This window comes from Sarcophilus harrisii, chromosome 2 (genome assembly GCF_902635505.1).
Source record: "Sarcophilus harrisii chromosome 2, mSarHar1.11, whole genome shotgun sequence".
NCBI lineage: Eukaryota > Metazoa > Chordata > Mammalia > Dasyuromorphia > Dasyuridae > Sarcophilus > Sarcophilus harrisii.
In genome coordinates, this window is record NC_045427.1 from 241,283,266 (window position 1) to 241,303,028 (window position 19,763).

Genomic DNA, 19,763 nt, shown 5'->3' on the forward strand with positions numbered 1-19,763 from the left:
CTGATTTTCTGAAACCTTTTCCACCGCTGACTTAACCCTTTGACTCCATCACTCTAAGGCCTTCAACCCTCCCCACCTCCTGAGTTCCCACTTCCTGTTTGCCTTGATGCCTTCCATTTCCATTAGGACCATTTGAAATATCCCTTTATATTCCCTTTCTTCCCAGCAGCCACAGCCATACCTCTCCATTTTCTAGGGGTACAATGCGAGAGTACTCAGTGGTACAGATGACATCATCATCCTGAGTGATCCGCTCCAGCGTCCGAAGCCCAAACTTCTCGATGCAGTCCCTCTTGGATGCTGTAGGAGAACAGATGTATGGGGCAGGCATGGGTGGGTCAGGGAGAGTTAGGAACCTTCCAAATTTCACCAGAAGGTACAAGAAATTGAGAAAGGAATAAGGCCACAATGAAGAAGTGGAGCCCAATTTGGACTTTCCCAAAAAGTAGGCTTTCTCATTTCTTTTCCATCTGAGGTCACTTTCATTTTTTATTCCTTTCTTCACTAGTGATCTTACCTGCTTCTAAGGTACTCAATGAGCATCTCAGTACAGCTAACTCCTAAATCTAAATATGCAACACTAATTTCTTGGGGAATTACCAGTTGGATATCTACATCAACTATATCTAGTCAACATTTCAAAATCAAATTATACAAAGCTGAACCTATCTGCAACTTTAAAGAGATCATCATTATTATTCTATTTTGTTACTGTTCAGTCATGTCTGACTTTATGATCCCATTTGTGGTTTTCTTGGCAAAGATTTTGAAATGGTTTGCCATTTCCTTCTCCAGCTCATTTTACAGATGAGGAAACTGAGGCAAACAGGATTATGTGACTTGCCCAGGGTCATACAACTAGTGTCTGAAGTCAGATTTGAAGTCAGGTCCTCCTGATTTCAGTCTGACATTTTATCCACTGTTCTACCTTGTTACCCTGTTAAAAGAAACAGATTTTAGAATTATTGAACTCAGAGGTGGGGAGAAGGAGTAGGTCACATGAACTGAGGCTGAGGAACTGAGAAGTTAAGAGTATTTGAAGGAGAGTCAAATGTTGATGAGGGCAGGAGTTGGGCAGAAGAGAAAAATTGTTAAGTGATAACTTCTCCAGAGAGCCTTTCTTGTAAACTGAAGTTGATAGTGTTGTCCTTTCTTTAATTCAATCTTATTATTCTTGTCTCTGTATCTTATAAACAGAATAAATCCCTAGAGGGCAGAGATTTCTATTTTTTGCTTTTATAACATACCCAGTACCTTGGTCACAGTAAATGCTTACTAAATTTTGATGAATTAAGCTTGTTTCTTGAGATATGTACGTGTTATGAGTATGCAGGCATACGGCAATCAGGCTGGAGTGGGAAAGATTCAAGATAAAGATGATACAATCCAGACCCACTGAGATTTATAGACTAGTAGAAAGATAAAGCAAGTACAGACAAAACTATAACTCAAGGTGTAAGTAATGCTCTCCAGGTTTTTCTTTTAAAATAGAAACACTCCTGAAAGGGAAAAACTAGTTAGTCTTGAATACTTCAGAGGGAGGAAGGTTATTTATATTTTCCTCCCAGACAAAGGGTCTCTAGAGCCTCAAGGTAGGATTGAGGGAATCAAGATAAAGAAGGGAGAGAGAAAGTATGGGCCACCAGAGGCAATGTTCTCCAAGTTTACAGTTGTGCTAGCCAGGGGGATAAGTCTTTTTAGAATCACAGAATATTATAGCTTAATGGGACCTGAGAACATGTATTAATCAAACTAGATAGAATTTAGAACAAAGAGCTACAAGGGTCCCTTAAAACAAGAGATGCCACATATTTAACCTATGTCAAATTGCTTGCTGTCTTAGGGAGGAGGAAAGGAAGGAATGGAGAAAAATCTGGAACACAAAATCTTACAAAAACAAATGTTGAAAAATATCTTTACATGTATTTGGAAAAATAAGATATTATTGAGGACTCAGAGAAATATTCTAAGGGTGAGAACTGTGGAAGATGCTCCACTATCCCAGATACCTAAGAAGCATTCAGTGGGGCCCCTATTCTATAAACACAGTCTTGGCAATTGCAAGAGCCAAAAATACCAAGCACTGTGGGCTGCAGGGGCTGAGATGTATGGCAGCAGTTCTTTGGCATCTCCCATGCCCACTTAGTCACTGGTTTGTTCACGGAGACCCTCACAGAGGCAGACAAGGCAAGTTTGCCCTCCAGATCTCCTATGGACATAGGTCCCACTTCTCCACGATCATCCAGCTCCCTCCTGTGGTAGGAAGGCCAAGGGTCACCACTTAGAGTCTACTCACAGGCAAAGTACTGCCACGGTTGGTAGGTCAGTCCAAAATCTGTGGATCTCTCAAGTACCCAGAGGTCTGGCCGTGGGGAATTGGCAAACTTGATGAGGACATAGGCCACGTGAAAAAGCTGCAAAAGAAGAACCGTAGGTGAGGGAAACGATAAGGAGAGTGGAGTATTTCCTCAAGTAAGGCTACCTGGACTGATGCCTACCTGGCTTGCACGAGTCCTTCACAAAGCTATGTACATACCAGAAGAGGCTGAAGCAGTAAACAGAAAGATAGATCTGGAGTGAGGAAAACCCAGGTTCAAATTCTGCTTCTGACATTATCTTCTGTGTGACCACGGCTAAATCACTTACCTCTCTGTAAAACGAAGTGGTTTACTAGATGGCTGCTAAGATCTCCTCACATTCTAAAGCCACTAACACTCTAGAAGGTCAGTGTCCCTAAAAGACACATCTCTTTAGAGGGTCTGACCCTCCTATCTATCTGGGACTGTAAGCCAAAGACTTGCTCATGGTATGGTGTGCATTCGTACTTAGCAATCTCTTTTATACTTTGATGGATCTGTAATCTCATCCATATGAAAACTCTCTTTAAGAGATAATGAAAGCACACAGAGACAGGAACAGTTTTGACTCTGGCACTAATTTATGGTGTCATCTGGCAAATAAAATTTCTTTCTCAGGGTCTCCATTTCTCCATCTGTAAAATGAGGGCTAGAATGATGTTGTCAATCTCAAAATAAAAACAGGAGTCATTAAGCCATTCCTAAGGACATTTGTGGATCACACAATGACTTAGAAAATCACACATATGTATTATTTCTTTTTTTTTTTATTCATACATCAGCACATTAAGATTGGATAGGAATTACATTTTAATTGGGTTCTGGCTGTACTTGGAAGTGCTGTGGCATGCATGTGACATTTCTGGTTGTCACATAGAGATGATCTTCTCATCTTTCCAGAAAGATATTTTTTCTGTGTGTAATTTATCTCTTAGCATTAGGGATCAGCTATATCAAACCATTGATACTCTTTGGCCTGGTTCCCTGGTAAACAACTCACACAGGTGAGATTGCTAAGGTGGAGGGAGGGGGATTGATCTTAGTTTGTGACTGTAGTTAGGGCTCAGTATATAGCTTAAAGGAGAGGCTGAGATAGATATATCACCAAGAATAAACTTGAGGATCATGAGAAGAAAGAAAAGGATCCCTCAGTAGGGCCCTGTCTCGTCCTAGTCTGGAAACAAGACTGAAAAATGGACTAGATTATTTACACAGAAATTTAGCCATTAGCTTTGAAAGACTCAGACCCTCTATCAGCCAGTATCTTACATGTGCAACAGTGTGGGGGGCCCTGGCTGGAATCCCTTCCCTCTCAAAGCAGTTAGCTTATTCAGAGGACTTTCCCATTCATCATCATGTCAAAAAGGGCTGGTGTGGGGAAGAGAGATAGGGATGATGAGGAGAGGTTGGCTTCTTGCCTAGTCAGCATCCCTCCTCCTCAAAGGATTGGCCATTGGACCAAAAAAAAAATGACCTCTCACTCCCAGAGGTGGTGGGGGGCCCCAACCCAGGGGGACGGGAATATCCAGACCCCTGTCTCCTCTGTAGGTCAAGGACCCAAGGATCAGAGTACTCTCAGGGTCTTCCCTTCTCAGCACATACCCTTCTTTGGCCCCAAGATGAAAGTTAGAAGATCAAGTTGTTAAGAGAATGAATTCTTCATCCAGTTCTGACTCCCCTATGACGCTACGATCATTATTCTCCTTCTTCTACTTAAGTAATATTTTTGATAATATTTTTGCCTCAAAGAGAAAGCCGTATTTCTCCAGCCAGGTACTATGAAATTCTGCCCAAAGCTACCAGGATCTATTAGATGAAGTATATCTGATAGAGAGACTGTACGTGAGCATCTAGGTTCATGGATCCCCCACACTTAGGATGAAAAGTTGGATGGGGCAGAGACACAGAACCTGTCCGAGGGGATCTAGCCCTTCTTTAATCCCAATGTCCCCCAGGATAACCCTCTCCAAGGCTGTGTAACATTTGACAAGTGTACTGGGCTTATATCCCAAAGAGATCATAAAGAAGGGAAAGGGACCTGTATGTGCACGAATGTTTGTGGCAGCCCTCTTTGTAGTGGCTAGAAACTGGAAACTGAGTGGATGCTCATCAGTTGGAGAATGGCTGAATAAATTGTGGCATATGAATATTATGGAATATTATTGTTCTGTAAGAAATGACCAACAGGATGATTTCAGAAAGGCCTGGAGAGACTTACACGAACTGATGCTGAGTGAAACGAGCAGGACCAGGAGATCATTATATACTCCAACAACAATACTATATGATGACCAGTTCTGATGGTCCTGGCCATCCTCAGCAATGAGATCAACTAAATCATTTCCAATGGAGCAGTAATGAACTGAACCAGCTACGCCCAGAGAAAGAACTCTGGGAGATGACTAAAAACCATTACATTGAATTCCCAATCCCTATATTTTTGCCCACCTGCATTTTTGATTTCCTTCACAGGCTAACTGTACAATATTTCAGAGTCTGATTCTTTTTGTACAGCAAAATAACGGTTTGGTCATGTATACTTATTGTGTATCTAATTTATATTTTAATATATTTAACATCTACTGGTCATCCTGCCATCTGGGGGAGGGAGTGGGGGGTAAGAGGTGAAAAATTGGAACAAGAGGTTTGGCAATTGTTAATGCTGTAAAGTTACCCATACATATAACCTGTAAATAAAAGGCTATTAAATTTAAAAAGAGAGAGAGAAAAAAATAAAAATAAAATGATCTCAAATATACTAGGAAAAAAACAAACAAACATTTGACAAGTGTGGATTTTGGCCCAAGTTGGGTCCATCGAAAATCAAGTTATCGACTTAGGGAATCTGAGTAATTCTGCTCTGTCCACAGCAGGCAATTTTCTCATGCTGAGCCTATCTCTTCCCAGAAAATAGCCCTACAAATAGCCTCCCGGATCTCCATTTTCAGGAAAGCATCACTGAGGTTGAGGAAGCAAGGAGACTTGGTTTATTTTGTTTTATTCTATGCCCCACCATCCCAGTACACTTACGCTCTTCCCAAACCTATACCAAGATCCCTCAAAGAGGAAGTCAGTGGCAGTGCGATGGAAAGGACAACGGTCAGAGAGGAGTTGGGTTCAAATTCTCACTCTGCCAAGCAGGACTTGTGTGGTGTGTCTCATTTCTCATCTCTGAGATGAGGGGTCTGGATGGGATGGCACCTAAGGCATTTCTGGCTTTCAGTGCTCTGCTGTTCTTCTGAAATTCCATTCCAGGATCTGGCCCTCTCTGACTATCTCCCTTCCCCTCTCCTTATTTCTCTCCATGTCATTCTTTTATAGTTGGAGAGCTTTCAGAATCTAGAATGATTAGAGCTTTGTGGCCGGAGAGACCTGAGAGGAGAGAAATCAGCTCTGGCAGTGACTGGAAAGACAAGGATGCAAGGTGACATTGCCTCTGGGGTGGAAAAGGCATGGGGGAGCCCTTCTTGGATCCTTCTCGTCCCCTTGACAGTACAGGCTTTACACACCCTCCCAACATTCTCCTTTCCCTCAGCTCTCTAGAGCTCAGGGAGGGGTGGGGAGGGGGCTCCCCTACATTCTTCCCCCAAGGAAAGCTAAGCAAAGCTACATTCCAGAGAAGGTAAGCTCCCTCTTATCTCCCTCTTGCTGCCCCCTGAGTCAAATTAGGGAGGAATCCAGCTCCTCTGGAGGTTCCCAGCCCCACCTCAACTTCCTTCATTCCAGGAGGGACCTCAGGGCTGGGGTTGCTCGGGGGTGAAATCAGAAGGAGGTCTCTCCTTGGAAAAGCTTGGAACCAAATCCCTGTTTCCTAAGTCCCTGGAGCTGCCCTGGTGCTGGCTGTTAATTTTGTGGACCAGAGTCTGAGGCAAATCAGCCCTGCTGGGCTCCGAGCGCCCATGCCTCCCACGCATGGGCAGAAGGGCCAGAGCATCCCCCTGACTGGAGCCCAGAGTGGGAAATGACTTCTTTCCTGCATGGTGCCCTGTGCAGTAAAATGTGTAGAAAAGGACTTCTTAGTCCTCTCTTCCCTTCCCTACCTCCTCCACAAAAGCCAGTAGCTGGATAGTAGACAGCAATAAACTTGAATTTAGGAAGGGCTGGGTTCAAATCCTGTCTTAGAGGTTTATTATGTGATCCTGGGCAAATCCCTTGGCCTCTCAACCTCGTCATCTGCATGACACCGGGGTTGGACTCGAGGGTCCCTACAGTCTCTGGTCTAAATCTGTGACTCTATTTCCTTATTCCAGCCCACAATGACCTCACCCCTCCTCTATATACCAGAGCATCTGGCATGGGGTTGACTTCCTATTTGCCAAACTGGCTACACAGCCCTGCCTAACAAAAGTCCTGGGAAGAAGGAAGCAGGATAGAGTTCTTCCCAAGGGGAGCTTCGGTTTCCTGAGTGGAGGGCTGGCCCCCCCATCCCTCACTTCTCCCAGGACCTGGGTCACACATGCCTCCTTGGGGAGGGCCGCCTGGTTCTCAGACTGGGTACGGGATGGCAGCAGCGAGTGGGCACTGCCTCCCGATCCTGAGGCCCCGAGGAAATCAAGACAAATCCGGTCTTCCAAAACCAGGAGACACAGAGACCCCGTAGAATCAGTCTTGGGCTATTATACCCCTATTTCCATGCCCCTCCTACCAGGTCCCTTCGTGTCCCACATATGTGGGTGCGAATGCACCTGCCATTCTTACCTAGACTCAAGTAAAGACCTATAGGGCAGCCATTTACACAGTAAATTACACATAGTAATGCTTAATGATTGCTTTTTCATTCATTCATTCATGCATGCACTCAAATTCACGCCAGCACAGGGAGATCATGGGACTGAGAGCTGGAAAGGACCTTAGAGATCGCCTGATCCAAATCCCTAGTTTTATAGGTAAGGAAATTAAAGGGAAGAGAGGTCAAATCCATGTCCTTCCAGCTCAAAGTCAACTCCCTCTCCCTTTCTCCCCCAGCCCTCCAGTCTGGCTGCTGCTTTTCTACCTATGTGGCTCCAAGTTAGGGCCTTTGAGCCTCCTATCAGCAGTACCAGCCACGCTATAAATGTATAGATCTCTGGAGGAAGGTGTTCTATCCTGGAGAACAGGACTATTGGAGACAGGGGTGGCGGGAAGAAGAAGAAAGTGACCAGAAGATGGACTGGGGAAACAGAGAGGGAGGGCAGAGAGGTCTCTCTGCTTTGGCAAGGGGAGTGTGCCCTCAAAGTGAGGACAGATATGCAATAAAATGCTCAGACCCACTCAGACAGAATCATACAGAGGAGATGACCAGAGGAGTTCCGGAAACCTTACCCAAACAGACAAGCAATAGGGATCATCAAAGAGCATAGGACTTGGAGTTGGGAGATAAGGGTTCAAGGTCCAGCTCTACCATTCACTCAGTTTCTCTTTTTAGAGGCTGCTGAAGGGAATAGACCATTGGGCTTGAAGTTAGGAATCCTGAGTTCAAATCTCAATTCAGGCACCAGATGTGAGAGCTTAGGTCAACCATTTAACCTCTCTTTATTTGAGTTTCCTCAACTGCAAAATGAAAAAACTACCTAGCAGGGTTGTTGTGAAGATCAAATAAGATAATATTAGTAAATTAGCACCATGCCTGGGAGTCAGTACCTTGTAAGTGCTCATTCTCTACAGGGAACCTTTCTGGGTAAGTAGAGAAAAGGATGAAAATGTCTACTCTCATTGCCATCACCATCTCTCATGAAAGCCCTAGCAACTAAAACTTCAATCCAAGACCCTTCAGCAAAAGCCCTTACCTCTTCACAACTTCCCTTTGGTTGACACAGAAGCTAGGCTCTCCCCTCCCCGAATGTTCCAAGCACACAGGTTCTACTCTTGACTCTGTCCTTGATTTTTTTTTTAATTAAATTTTATATTTTTTTCCTTCTTTTCGTTTTTTGAGACAATCAGGATTAAGTGACTGGCCCAAGATCACACAGCAAGTAAGTGTCTGAGGCTACATTTGAATGAGGGTCCTCTGGACTTCAGGGCCAATGCCATGGAGTAGCCCAACATTTTTTTCAAAAGAAGTTGTCTTTTTTCCCAAAAAATTGAGAAAGAAAACAAAAGACTTTGTTATAAGCACATATAATAGAGCAAAAACAAACTCCTGCATTTCTACCCTGAATTTGCTGTGAACTTGGGTGACTCCTATTCATTCCAAAGACCTCAGCTTCCTCATCTGTAAAATGCAGGTGACAGAATGGATGGCTATAGGTTGCCATTAAATTTATCACTGTATTTAGAGCCAGAAGGATTAGAACTCACCATTTTACAGAAGGGAAAAGAAGCCCAGAGAGCTGAAATGATTGACCTGTTCAGTGCCAAAGAGCTAGTCTAACCAAAGCTCCAAATCATACGCCAATCGGCAGACCTCCACCAAACACTGCCAAGGTTTTTCCCAACTCTGCCATTTGTTCATGGTGGCTAACATTGGCTGTCCCCTCAGCAGGCCTGGGTGAAAGAATCAATCCCAAAGGGAGGCTAGCCCCCCTTTCATAAGGCAGTGTGGTCTCAGGTGAAAGCCTGAGAGCCTCAGTGGTTGGGAGACACTATTCTTAGTCATCTCTAACCACTCTGGCTCTAGCCAGCCTCTAACATCCCTAAGTCTGTCATTGGGATTTCCAGTTGTTATAAAGTCTAGTTGAATCATGATTTATAGTCAGAAGGTCTGAATTTGAGCCCTACCTCTAACCCTAGGAAGCTGTTTGACCAATGATGAGTCCATCTCCCTCCCTGGGCCTCAGTTTCCCCATCTGTAAAATGAGGGAGTTAGAGTGAGTGATCTCTGAAATTCCCTGGGACATTAATATTTTGTTAATGGTTTGGGACCAGCCCTGAGGAGAAGTGCTACCAGACCAGGAGCAGGTAGCTCCTCAGAAAACAGACCAAGCTTCTCCCAAATGACATGACTTTTCCAACTCCACAGCCTGAAAGGGGCATTCATGGAACACTGATGGGAAAGGGCTCGGTGTCCTCTGGCTCCTAAGCCTGGAGGAGGGGGTGGAGTGGGGGATGGCCAGACAGGCTTCCAGGCAGCAGGAGCTTGCAGGGACAAAGTCAGGCAGCGCTGGCTAGGTCTGCGTGCAATGCAGAGCAGCTTTTCCCAATAGGGCCTGGGATGGGGATAGGGGAGGAGGGAAGGAGAAGCTATTCACATGCCAGTCCGATCTGATCTGGTGTTTTTTTCCATTCTCCTTTGGCAGCTCCACCCCAGGCTGGCCCCTTTGGGAGGGAGGGGGGGGGTTGCATTCAGGCCCAGTTAGCTGGGGGTCCTAGGGTGAGGCACAGGGGACTGAAAACTCTCCTTGGCCCCTGACCCTGGCAGGTCATTCTGTGGGGGAAGGCCTGGTACCATCCAACTGCCCATGTTTTCTTACCACTGCATCCAACTTGCAGAACACACACCATGGAAAGGTCACCAGAGACTGGCACAGACAACTCAGCTGAGGGAGGGGAAGCTCCCTGGGGAGGCAGTGGAGATGGACACTAATGAAACCCTCCTTCAATCTCCCAGGAGACCAGAGAGGGAGTACAAATGGCCATCTGGGTGTGTTTGTGGGAGCACTGACATCCCTCTCCCACCCTCTATCCTCAGTCCTTAGCTCCCTGGGGTGTCAGGAAGATTAGACGGTTTCCAGGTGGGACATCCAGGGCTCAGAACAAATCCCTTCTCAGCGGGGGCTGTGGGAGCCTCCCCCATCCCCACATTGGCTCCATGGCTGTGGCAACATTAGCCACACCCTCTGAAAGGCCCTGGCTTGCCTCTCTAGCTACATATTTCCCAGCTTAGAGCATTTACACAAACACTGACTCTAAGAGATACAGATTAGGCAGGATACCCAGAGAATAAAGCCTTTCCCTCCTCGCCCCTTCAGGAAGCCAGAAAGTCAAGATGAGAAAGAAGGGGTGTCCCTGAGATGGGTTATTCTCCTGTTAATAATATGGACCAAACCACCCAGCTCAGGGGACTGTCAGGGAACAGCTCTAGAGAAGGATAACTCGAATCCCTGGTGTTAGATGGTCAAACAGGAGAGAGGTAGGGGAAAGAGGGCATTTTACAATACTTTTAGTTGGGAAATTTTGGGGTGCAGTGCGAGAAGAAATAATTGACCTAATGAGACATTCCCTTAGGGACCTTTTCACTCGCTATATACATTCAGCCTTGCATTTCCTCCCCCATACAAACATTTAATTTACTACTGTGGCTACATGAGCTACATCCCAAGAGAAGCCTATACCATGTTCACAAATGGTACTTTCCCAAGGACAAAGCTCTTTTGCTTTGGGGACATAGGAGATCATATAGTAAGGATATATAGGATCATATAGGAGACATAGGTAAGGAGATCAGGTTAGTAAACAGGGCATTAGGTAGTACCCAAACTCCGGCCCAAACTGTAAACTAAGCAGCCTAGAACTATTGCCTCCACTCACAGCCCCTCCTCTCTTCCCCCTCAGCCCTGAACTTTTCCCAATGCTGCATACTTATAAAGAGCAAGGGGAAAAAAAGAAAAAATCAAAACAAAAACCCAGCCCAAGCTATTTTTAAATTATGTCTATTTTTGGGGCCAGTATATTTCCAGGAGGTCTAAGTTCTGGACAGCCAGAGGGGCCTCATCCGTTCAGCTCCTCCCCCTGCCCAATCCCCTGTTTTGCCCCAAACTAGAAGAGCAACTGAATATGGGGTGGGGGAAGAGGGTGGATGGTGAGGAACTTCCCCATCTGAAGGGAGGAGCAACATCTTAAAAGCCCAGGCAGTTGACTTTGTAGTGCTAGCAGCTGGGGAAAGATGGTTCCTATCTCAGCTTCAGGCCTGGGGGTCAAACAGAGATTAAAATGAGCAAGTATCTGACAATTGTCATTAAAGAAGGATTGGTAATGATGAAAAAAGTGGGGATACCCAGGAAAACTCTAGGGAGCTGGGTTTAAGATTAAAATTCTAAGACTTGAGGCCATATCCTTTCTTGATCTCATCCCACCGAGTGGCTCTTTTCTCACTCAAGGGGCAGAGCTTCTTTTAAAGTTACTCAATGTAATCATAGAATTTTGGAACTGGAAAGGACTTCACAAGTACTATTCACATATGAACAGAAATTTTCATCATTCAGCCTTTACTTGAGGACCTTTAGTGCTGGGGAACCCAAAATTTACTGGGGTACCATGTTCCAATTTGTGTAACTAAGTTACTAGGAAGTTTTTAATTTATACTGAGCCAAATCTGACTCTACAAAATCTCTGTCTAGGGTCAACCACAAATTTTTTTGAGTTAAAAGAAAATGCCAGCAGTCGGAAGAGGGGTGATTCAAGCACATGAACCTAGGAAGGAAACAAAGAGGAAAAGGATTCAACTTGGAGGAGCAAGAGGAAGAAAAGGATTCAAGGATTATGTTAGAGGAGTTCAGGGTTAGGGTTAATGGACCTTAACTTTTGGCTCTGAGTTAACAGAAGGCCAGGAGGGGACCCTAGAAGCCCAGCAGCCCATAGTATGACTTCTTAGTTGGTACAGCACTGATGCACCAAGAAGCAAGAAGTGACCTTTAATGGCAGATGCGACAAGAACTATTCAGCACTCAGAGGGCCTCTGGATATGAACTTGGTAGGGCCAACACTTTGTAGGAACGGAGCCAATAGTGTGTTCTCAAGGTATTGGGGAAAATGTGTGGACTTTAAATTTTTAGGTTGTTTTTTGAGACTGGATCTCCCTTTGTCATCCAAGCTGGAAGAACAACAATCACTCACTAACCCAATCCTACTACTGAACAGCATGCAAGCTTTGGCCTGCTCCAATTTCAGCCCGAGTCAGTTTGCCCCTCCTTAGGCACCCACTCCCAGTAGTCCCCAATATTGGTTGTATCCCTAGCACAGACAGCAGGTCAACTCAGCTAACTGCAGTGAGGTCTCCTAAACTCCAGTGATCCAACCTCAGTCTCCCAGACAGCTGAAAGGACAGACAGAAATGACTGTGTGTTTGCCCTTGACCAGGTTACTAGACTATTTGAACAGGGAATTGTTGTAGATACTGTTGAGCCTACTATTAAGATGAAATGCAATAGGAATGAATGTAAATTCTTACAATGCATTCAGAAATATCCATTTCAAAAGTGTAGAATAGTGAAGGTGGGGTTAAGGTATCAGTTTTTCTGAAACAGAACTAAAGAGCTTTCTGTACTACAAACTCAATAATGTAACGTTAACAAAGGTTAATGTGATTTTGTGGCTCCATTAAGAATTCTGGGATTAAAGAATGGTTAGTGGGCATCTGTTATACTGCTGTTCAGTCCTAATATTCCTTTCCATGGTCAGACCACATAGTATTGTGCTCATTGTACATTGACCACCACATTTTATGTAAAACATTTATGGCAAACTAAAGCCTGTGGATCAAAATATGGTTGCCACCTGTTTTTGTATGACATGCTAAGGACATGTTTTTGAAATTTTAAAATAAAGTGGTAATGGTACTTGGTCACCTTGTTCCTAGAGGAAACAATTTTGAACAATAGATAAAAGTTTCTGAGATGCAGATTTATTAGGCTTTCTGTAAGGAAAAATTTGCTAACAATTATAGTCATTTATAAGGAGAACGAGCTATCTTGAAATCTGGTGGCTTGTCTCTCACTTCAAGCAAACCCTACATAATCAAATGGGCTGTAGAAGGGATTCTTTTCCAGTAGAGATTGAGGTCCCTCCCAACTCAAGGTATCATTTAAATACATTTACATATTGTTTACAATAATCACACACATCAAAAATTAGAGAATAAATAAACTGGAAAACAAAACAAACCTATACAAATGATAAAATAGTAGATTTTTCTGAAAAAGAGCAAAAATTATAAACCTTTAGTCACTCTTATTAAAAAGAGGGCAAAAAAATCAAAATAGGAAATGAACAAGGTAAAAATCACAAGACCATCAGAGCCTACTATGATCATAAAACAAGAACAAAATAAAAGAATTCAAATCTATAAAACGCCCAAATCAACTAGAGATTTTAAATCCACTGTCAGAAAAGTAAAAAGAACTAGCAGTAAAGAAACCTCTAAATTGGAGGAGAAAAGAATGAAATTTTGATTCTGGTAGATTCAAAGGATAATTCCTTTCATAAGGATAAAAATACTCTAAAAACTAAATATTTACTGAGTATTTATTTACTGTATTTACTGAGAATGGTTCTAATATATTCCTATTGCATATAATGTACTCTTTTTTACTTTTTTCAATAAAGGAAAAGAACCCTTCATCCCTACTGAAGTTTTGTTATTGTTATTTTAGCATAGCTAAATATTGCGCTTGGCTTTTTCTGCATCTGTTTAGATAATTGTGTGATTGTGAATATTTTTATTCTAAATATGATAAATAACATTGATTGTTTTCCTTATTTTGAACTTCCTTACATTCCTGCTATAATAAACCTACCTTGCTTACAGTAAATGATTACTTAGATGAGTTGCTGGAGTCTGTTGGACAAGATTTTCTTAAAAGTTTTTGGATCTTTATTCACTCATGATGTTGGTCTATAGTCTTCCTGCTGTGCTTTATCTTTCCCTGTTTTAGGTATTAGTGTGCTTTGGTAGACTGATTTTCCAGATTTTTTTTACATTTTGTCATTATTTAGAATGGGATTTGTCTCATAAAAGGAATCTCTGGGAGAGCATGTTCTTTTTTTGGTTTTTGAGAATAATTTTTGTAATTGTTCTTTTAAAATTTGATAGAATTAAGGAAAAAAATTAAATTTGGGAAAACTGGAAAATAATCTGGTAGAAATTAGGCTTAGAACAATACCTTACACCATTTTCCACATTAAATTCTAAATTATCTAAAAGATTAATCTAGAAAAAATTAAGAGTATTGTTATTGGAGCTGTGAATCAAAACAACCATTTTGGAAAGAAATTTGGAATTATGCAAACTAAGTAAATAAAATGTCCATATCTTTGACCCAGAGATTCTTACACCTCAAGAAGACCATTGATAAGAAGAAATATATACCAAATATACACTAAAAATATTTATAGCAGCACCTTTTTGTGATGGCTAAGAACTGGAAACAAAATAGATAATCATTAAATGGGAAATGGCTAACTCAATTATATTACATAAATATAATGGAATATTAGAGTTCTCAAAGAAATGATGAATGTAATGAATATACAGAAGCATAGAAAGATCTACATGAACTGATGCAGAGTATAATAAACAGGGCCAAGAAAACAGTATAAATAATCATAACAAAGTAAACAGTAAAAATCCACCCCCCCAAAAAAAAAAAAAGTAAATGCCTTGTCATAAAGAACAAAAGAAGAGGTATGAGAAGACAATTGTAAAATAGGATTTTTCAAAAAGACAAGAAAAGAAGCAAAAGAAGAGGAAATATGTGCAGTGTACAATGCTCATGGACCTCCCCTCCCAAGATTCTGTGATGACAAAGTCGAATCCTTAGAGGCAATATAGTTTAGGAGAAAGAACAGTAGATTTGGAGCCTAGGAAGTTCAAATTCTATCTCCTACATTTATTAAAGGGTACAGATAGGTGTGCAGAATTGAGAAAACCACAGACACTAACTAGCTACTGATCCTGAGTAAGTCACTTAACCCTGTTTGCCTCTGTTTCCTCATCTGTAAAATGGGCTGGAGAAGGAAATGGCAAAACACTCCAATATCTTTACCAAAAAACAACATCCATAACAAAAGGGTTCACAAATAATTGGACAAAACTGAAATGACTGCACAACACATGTTAATGGCATGACAATGAACAAGTCATTTAATCTCACTAAAGCTTTGGGTTTTTCTTCTGTGAAATGGAGAGAAAAATATCTGTAATAATACTTCAAAGGACTACTTTTAGGATCACAGGAGATGATGCACACTTTTCAAATTTTAAGGTGCTATATAAATACCAGCTATTATCTCATATATAGAAGCTTCTGAAATATTTGAAAAGAGCTACTCATGTTTCCCTCTAAAAAATGGGGAACCCTTTCATCCACACTGTACGATCTAGTCAAACTGATCTCTATTCATCACACATAGCACTCTGTCCCCTATTTCTATTCCTTTGCCTTCCCCCTACTTGTAACAAACACAACAATAGCAATCATAATAGCTTGGATTTCTATAGTACTTTAAGGTTAACTGAGTGTTCTGCAAACCTTATTTCACATTATTCTCACAACTACCTAAAAGGTAGGTATAATCATCCCTTCTATATCAAAACCTTCCCCATTGTGGTTTTGAAATATTATGGATCAGCCTAAGAAATTAAATAGGAATTTGGGGAGCTTTGTGGAAGCCACAGATGATGCATGAAGACCAGCAGACGTCATGCAAAAACCAGCAGATGACACAGAGGCTATGACCAAATACTTAAGCCAAATCTTACCAAAAGGTACTGTAAACATCCCATAAAAGAAAAAGAAATGATTCATACTTACTTTGTGGTTACAAAGGGAAGGTCAAAAAATTTTATGGAAATTTTCCACATTGTAAGTAGAACTGTGCCCCTAATCCTCACAATGTAGAAGGAATAACTACACTATTATTACTACCATTTTACAGATAAGGAAACTGAAACAGAAGTTAAATGATTTTCTTAGGGTCTCGCAATTAGTAAATGTCTGAGGCTAAATTTGAACTCAAGCCCTCTTAACTTTAGCACCAGTACCACAGAATGTATTCTCTCCTTACTTCTGCCTCCAAGAAAGTTCTAAGAATGTAAGAATTCTTTCCTTTGTATTTGCATCCCCAGTGCCTAGTACATAATGGGTGCTTAATCAATGTTTATTGGTGGACTGAATTTCTTACTAATTTCAAGATAAGGAGAGAAAAGAGATGAGAAGGGAAGGGGAGGGGATGAAATAGAGAAAGGGAGAAGGAAGAGGAAAGGGAGAGAGTTGGAGACAGACAGAGAGAGAGAGAGAGAGAGAGAGAGAGAGAGAGAGAGAGAGAGAGAGAGAGAGAAGGCATCCATACACTTACATGCAGTACAAACCTCTCCTTTCAAGAAGCTGAAAATTCATTATACTATGACTTGGTAGAGCAAGCAGTGGGATAAGGGTTAGAGTAAACAGCTGGAACAAGCAGGGACATAGGATGAAGATGAGGAGAACAACTTGAAAGTTAGAAATATAGAATCTGCATTAGAAAATAAGGCAATGGATGCAGGGCCAGGTTAGTTGGGAGGACAGTAATTACAGATCGGATAACAAACAAAACCCCCTGCTAGTCCAGAACCTGTGGGGAAGGAGAAACAGCAGGTCATGCACTCCTTTCCACAAACAGTTCAGAGTCTACCTTAGGTGGTCCTAGCGGGGGCTGGGAAGTCAATGGTCCCAGGAGACATGGTGTCTGTCACCCTGAGAAAGAGCAGTCACAGGAGCCACCTAACACCTGGCCCCACTTTGGGCCATGAACATACACACTCCCATCTCAGTAAGTCAACAAGACCCAGAATTAACCCAGAGTTGACTTGGCTTCCTTTCTGAAACCTTAAAAGTCTATTTTTTTCAGCAGTCTTTCCCAGAGTAACTGAGGAGCTGAAACCCCCCCTCAGACTAACGTTCCCTCAATTGTAGTGGACTCTCAGTGCTCAGCTCAAAGCACGGGGTTCACACTGGCCTTCCACATAACAAAGGTCCTCTGTGTACACACCCGAGGCTTTACTCTTTAGAAAGTTGTTGTTTGTCCTTCCTTCTGGAAGAAGGCCATGACATCAGGGAGGAGATGCCGTGACATGCAAGTGAGGTGGGTCTGAGTGAGGGTGAGCCGTGCAAGGCCCCCTGCCTCCCTCCCCTCCACTGCCCTCTGGATCCGGCGGCCAGATGTACATCAGGACCACTGGAGAGGCCCTGGCTAACATGGGAGACCTGGACCTTTTTAAGAGCAGGTCTTCCACAGGGTCTCAGTCTGACTGAGGATGTACCCAATCAGTGATTAAGGCTAGGTAGCCTTTAGAAAGCAAAGCATGAGATTCCCCTAACAATCCTGTGAGGAACAAGGTAAGGATTCTTCTTTCCATTTGACAGATGAGAAAAATTATCAAACATAAGGTGAGTAACAAAGCCAGGAGCAGAACTGTGGTTAATTCATTACATTCACATGTTTTGTACCCTTCTACTGATATCCCATGCTCCCCAAATATCTGTCTAGGCACAAGAGTACAGAAGGTCAAGGGCAAAGCCTTTAATTCTTCCTTTCAATGACATTTATTGTTTGATAGCTTGGCTAAGATTGGATCTGGATAAAACAAACCTGAGTAATTTGAGTCAAATTTACAATTTAGGAAAGATGGTAGAAGTCATTATGATGTGATTCCTAGGCCCAAAATGTGGTTATAAAGGTCTATGGACCAAACAGGCTCTCCTTTCATTTGGATGTGGAAAGGGAAGAAATGATTTGTTTTATTTTTTAATAAAAGTAATTTCTCTTAATATATGTAAAAATAGTTTTCAACATTCATTTTTATAAGATATTGAGTTACAAATTTTTTTTCTCCTTCCTTTCCTTACCTTACCCTTCAGCAAAACATCAAACAATCTGATACAGGTTATATATGTACAATTATTTTAAATATATTTCCATATTAGCCAAGTTATGAAAGACAAATTAGTACAAAAGGAAGAAATCACAAGAAAGAAAAAACAAGTAACAACAAAAAAAGTGAAAATATTTGGACCCACATTCAGTCTGAATATGGATAGCATTTTCCATCCCTAATTGACTGGAATTGTCTTGGATCACTTTATTGCTGAAAAGAGCCACATCCATCAGAATTGATCATTGTATAATCTTCTTGTTGCCATGTACAATAATCTCCTGGTTCTGCTCATTTCACTTATCAATTCATGTAGCTCTCTCCAGGCCTCTCTGAAATCATCCCTCTGATCATTTTTTTTTCCATAATTCTAACTTTTTATTGAGAGAACCCATGACTGGGTAATTTTTTACAGCATTATCCCTTGCACTCACTTCTGTTCCGACTTTTCCCCTCTCTCCCTCCATCCCCTCCCCTAGATGGCAAGTAGTCCTACATATGTTAAATATGTCACAGTATATCCTAGATACAATATATGTGTGCAGAACCGAACAGTTCTCTTGTTGCACAGGGAGAATTGGATTCAGAAGGTAAAAATAACTCGGGAAGAATAACAAAAATGTAAACAGTTTACACTCCTGATCATTTCTTACAGAATAATAATGTTCCATAGCATTCATATACCACATTTATTCGGCCATTCTCCAACTGATGGGCATCCACTCAATTTCCAGCTTCTAGCCACTACAAACAGGGCTGCCACAAACATTTTGGCACATACAGGCCCCTTTCCCTTCTTTAGTATCTCTTTGGGGTATAAGCCCAGTAGTAACACTGCTGGATCAAAGGGTATGCACAGTTTGATGGCCCTTTGGGCACAACGGAGAAAGGGATATGTATCCAGAACATCAGCATAAGCTGATCCATCAGCTCCCTCCTCCCTCCGGGTGAGTCATCATTTTTGATTCAGGTTCCCCTGGGAGCTGACTTCTATGAGCCCCAAGTAGGAAGAAAGGGTGAGGTCCAAGCCAGGTCTCAGGGACAAGGGAGCAGAAACACTTGGAAATCTGAAACAGACTGAGAGACCTGAGCCAGAAAAGCAGTCTCCACTCTAAAAGCTCTTGTCCAGGAAGGCTGTAGCCAAGTTGGCCAGCTGGGGCAAAAGCCAGCACAAGAGAGGAGACCAAGCAGGAAATGTCTACACACACACACACACACACACACACACACACACACGCACGCATATACACGACAGCAGCTTCCCAGGTTCCCTCATCTCCCCTACCTCCAAGGAAAATTCTCTTCTAACTGAGTGAAGCTTTTAAAGCACAATCTCTAGATGTTTCCAGACACCTGTGTTGCCGAAATACTCGCTGGGCCCAGAGTGGGTTAAGCCGGGAGCCCAGTCATAATCTATAGTCAATCTGAGCTCCCTGGCTCGGGATAAGGTCCCCTATAATCTGCCCTTGGCTGTGTGCCTTAGAAGTTTTTGGACAGAAGCTGGATGATGATGAAACAAACATGTTTAATATCATTGCTTTCATATCTTCAAACCCTTTAGGAACTCTTTCGAAAGGTCTGAAAACTTGAACCCTGCTGTAAAGGATGTGGGTAGCTAAGGAGGGGGAAGGAAAATGTGGGGCTTGCGCCATCTAAATCACAACTCTGGGGGAGCTCCAAGTCTGATGTGGTCACCATGTGCAGGCAAAAGCTGGCTAAAGGGACCTTCTGGCCTTCTGATCCAAGTGAAGTAATTTCTGTGAGTGAGACTTAGTTCCCTGGCTTCCCTGGGACAGGAAATGTTCTCCCCTGATACTGGCTCCCCTTACACTGACCCTGAAGACCAGTCACCTCCTTCCCAT

General features: G+C 42.4%; 1 protein-coding gene across 1 annotated transcript in view; it reads right to left on the reverse strand.

Annotated features, from left to right (window-relative positions):
- LAMA5 (laminin subunit alpha 5) overlaps window positions 1-19,763 on the reverse strand; it is a 115,327-nt gene that overhangs the window by 59,909 nt on the left and 35,655 nt on the right. The window contains exons 3-4 of the mRNA XM_031951721.1: window positions 2,297-2,414; window positions 182-300 (exon numbers count right to left, since the gene is read on the reverse strand). Coding sequence (XP_031807581.1) covers window positions 182-300; window positions 2,297-2,414 — 237 coding nt within the window. The remainder of the gene's footprint in view (window positions 1-181; window positions 301-2,296; window positions 2,415-19,763) is intronic.